General features: G+C 46.0%; 1 protein-coding gene across 1 annotated transcript; it reads left to right on the top strand.

Moving 5' to 3' along the window:
- Window positions 1-245: 245 nt before the first annotated feature.
- Window positions 246-1,042, top strand: LOC108071734 (intermembrane lipid transfer protein vps13B). Its single transcript, XM_017162558.2, has one exon. It carries the CDS (start codon window positions 261-263, stop codon window positions 963-965), a length of 705 nt encoding a protein of 234 aa, XP_017018047.1. The 5' UTR covers window positions 246-260; the 3' UTR covers window positions 966-1,042.
- The last annotated feature ends 1,877 nt before the right edge of the window (window positions 1,043-2,919 follow it).

Genomic DNA, 2,919 nt, shown 5'->3' with positions numbered 1-2,919 from the left:
AAAGCCATCTTGGCCATCCACTGAGCCCAACTAACCAGCCCCGAAGGCAAATGATAGGCGAAAGGCTTTCTAAAAGTGCCAAAAGTGGCGGAGAGAAACAAATGAAAATCATATTGGCATGGCGTATTCTGGATAAAAGAAAGCGGCACCTCCAGAGAAGACAATCGATATTCGAATTTCCGTCAACTCATGGTGGGCTATAAAAGTGCCGGGCAGCTGGACAGCGTCACACAATCGCCACCATCCTCAAGCCGTAAGCAATGATCAACGCAATTTTGGTGCTCTGTCTCCTGTTGGGCAGCTGGACTCAGGCAGCCCAGGTGGTCAAGGAGAAGGATCTGGCCGAACAGCAGGATCTTCCTCGCTTGGCTGGCATCTATGTGAAGGATGGCAACGAGAATGGGCAGCTAAGATTCCTTGGCTCAGGACTCACCAGCAGCAGCAGCACCAACACCAACAGCGGCCTCAACTCGGCCATCAATCAGTACATAACCAATAAGCAGGACATACTGGAGCAACTGCGTCCCACGGGCACATCATCAGTTACTGGTACTGGATTAGTGACTGGAACAACTACTGGAACTACTGGAACTTTGGGAACTACAACTGGATCTGGTGTGGTGACCACCACCTCGAACGGTGCCATCTATGTGAATCTTGGCAACTCGGGCTCATCATCCTCGAGCTCCTCATCATCGTCCACGTCGGCCACCAATTCGGCCATCAATCAGGCCATCTACGGTTCCTCGCCTATAGGTGATCTGTTGCCACAGATCGTGGGCCAGGCTGTGGCCGGACGTAGGCGTCCGGTTAACAGGAGGCGTGTGCCTGCCGGCAATAGGCGTAGGGTTAACAAGAGGCGTGGCGCCGTTAACAACAACCAGATCCAGCGACGTCGGCGACGTGGCAACAACAGGGGCAAGAACAAGGCACAGGTGATGGTTGTGCGTCCGAATCGCGGTTGAGGTTGAGGGTAATGGAAGTCATGGTACCCGCTCTTCCCTCTAAGATAAGTAAATTTTATTTTTTTTTTGAGGCCAAGCTATATTTTTTTTTTATGATTATTATTAGTATGCGAGAAGGCAACTTAATTTATTTATTTAAATAATTGAAAGCAATTACACTGTGCAACAATATGTGTTTTCTTTTGGGGTTCTACCTTTGTTAATTAGATTTATGCCACTCTACAGGAGTAATGTCCTTTCCCTCCCTGTTTCCCTATAAACTCGCTTACAAATTAACTTCTCATCTCGCCTCAACGTTGATTGCTAAACCCAAAATTTGTGTAGGCCAGTGCCTAGGTTGGTGGCTTTAATTTATGGGCCAACTGGTGTTCATGTTCAGGGCCTCTGAAGGTGGCTTCGCCTATACCTGTCCCTATTCCTGTCCGAGTCGTAGTCCTGGCCCGAATCCTCCCCCTTTTAGAGCCCCCCTGGTGAGCCCCTGGTCAAGTGCAAGACAAACGGTCTCCAGTTGGCGCTGCATGCGGCGGTCAATGTCTTGATAAATGTCTACCGACGGCCGCCAGGGGAGTACCTTCGTCCGGCAGTCGTTCCCCCGGTTTCCGCGGGGCGCCCGTTTCGCGCCCCCTCTAAATCACCGTCACGTGTCCTGGCTGTGCATTATGTGCTCATGACTGTAATGAGCCTGTAAGTGGACCTAATCAGTGTCATAATAATAGAAATTAATCACTGCAAGTCCCACGAGTCATTGGAGGTGGGCGAGGCCACTAGCTGGGCACCCACCTGCAGTTTGCAAAAGTCAAAGTTGGTCTTCTTTCATCCCCTCCCCTCCCCGCCTCTGCCGCTGCCTTTGCAAAGTCCTGGCTGGCTGGCTGGCTGGCTGGCTGGCTGGCTGGCTGGCATTTCTGGTCTTGTGCGGTTTTGTGCAGCGCTTCGGCGCATACTTTGTAAATGTTTTGTAATGATTTGATTTGAAATTCATTTGAATTATTGCTTGCTTCCTGTTTCCGGTGCCTTCGAAATACTTTCCTGTTTTTCCCCAAGCCCCCTCACTACCCTCCCCTCCCCCCGCCAGCTGGCAGCCGCAGCAGGCGGCCCTGGCAAGGATATAGGAAGGACTCTATGATGTACGACCAACTTGGTTGGCCTTCTACCCGCCCGGTCGCTCTCTGGGGAGTTTATTAAGTACTGCCAAGTTTACACTGGCGAAATTCAAGTGTTTCACTTTTTACTTTTATAGATTTTTATATTAGCCAAGAGCCAGCTTTTTAGATTTTTAATTTAATTATGGTGGTATGACACTACGAAGGCGAAAAAAGAGCAGCTTTTTTTCAATAGAAATGGTCTCGCAACATTTTTTTTTATTCTTATGGGTAAAAATATTATAAATACTGTATAGCCTATTTTGTATAAATTTTGTAGAAGTTTTTTTTTTAAGAATAACAATTTACTTTATTTATTTTTTAAATATTAAAAAAAAAATGTCTTAGAAGTGTAGTTAAAACATTCCTGTCCTTTTATTTTTTAATTATGCAACTTTTAATTTAACATTTAAAATCTATCTATTATCAAATTATTTTTTAAATATATACTTCTTAAATGTTTCTATGAATTAATATAAGGAATATAGTGTCATAACCCCATAATTTATTATTTTATAACATTAAACCAAAAGAAAAATTCAATTTAGTTTAGGAAATTTCTCTCAGTGCCTATATGCATAGACCAAAGGGCAACAGGGAGCACTGTGTGAGTGTACGGAACTTTGTTAATATGCAAGTGAATGGACATTTCCGGTACGGACAAAACGTGCCATGTGCCAGGCCAAAAACCAAGCAAAAGAAGAGGGAGAGAGATGAAGAGAGAGATTGAAACTGAACCAAGGTCCTGGCCAAGTCCGCGAATCCTTTGCCGGCAAAGGGGTGGGGTTCAGGCACCGCCCCAAGGACATGTGCTG

This window comes from Drosophila kikkawai, chromosome X (assembly GCF_030179895.1).
Source record: "Drosophila kikkawai strain 14028-0561.14 chromosome X, DkikHiC1v2, whole genome shotgun sequence".
In the NCBI taxonomy this organism is placed as follows: Eukaryota; Metazoa; Arthropoda; class Insecta; order Diptera; family Drosophilidae; genus Drosophila; species Drosophila kikkawai.
This window is presented reverse-complemented; position numbering and strand designations above follow the sequence as displayed.

Coding starts and splice junctions, on each gene's coding strand:
- LOC108071734 (XM_017162558.2), top strand. CDS start 261: ATGATCAACGCAATTTTGGTGCTCTGTCTCCTGTTGGGCAGCTGGACT.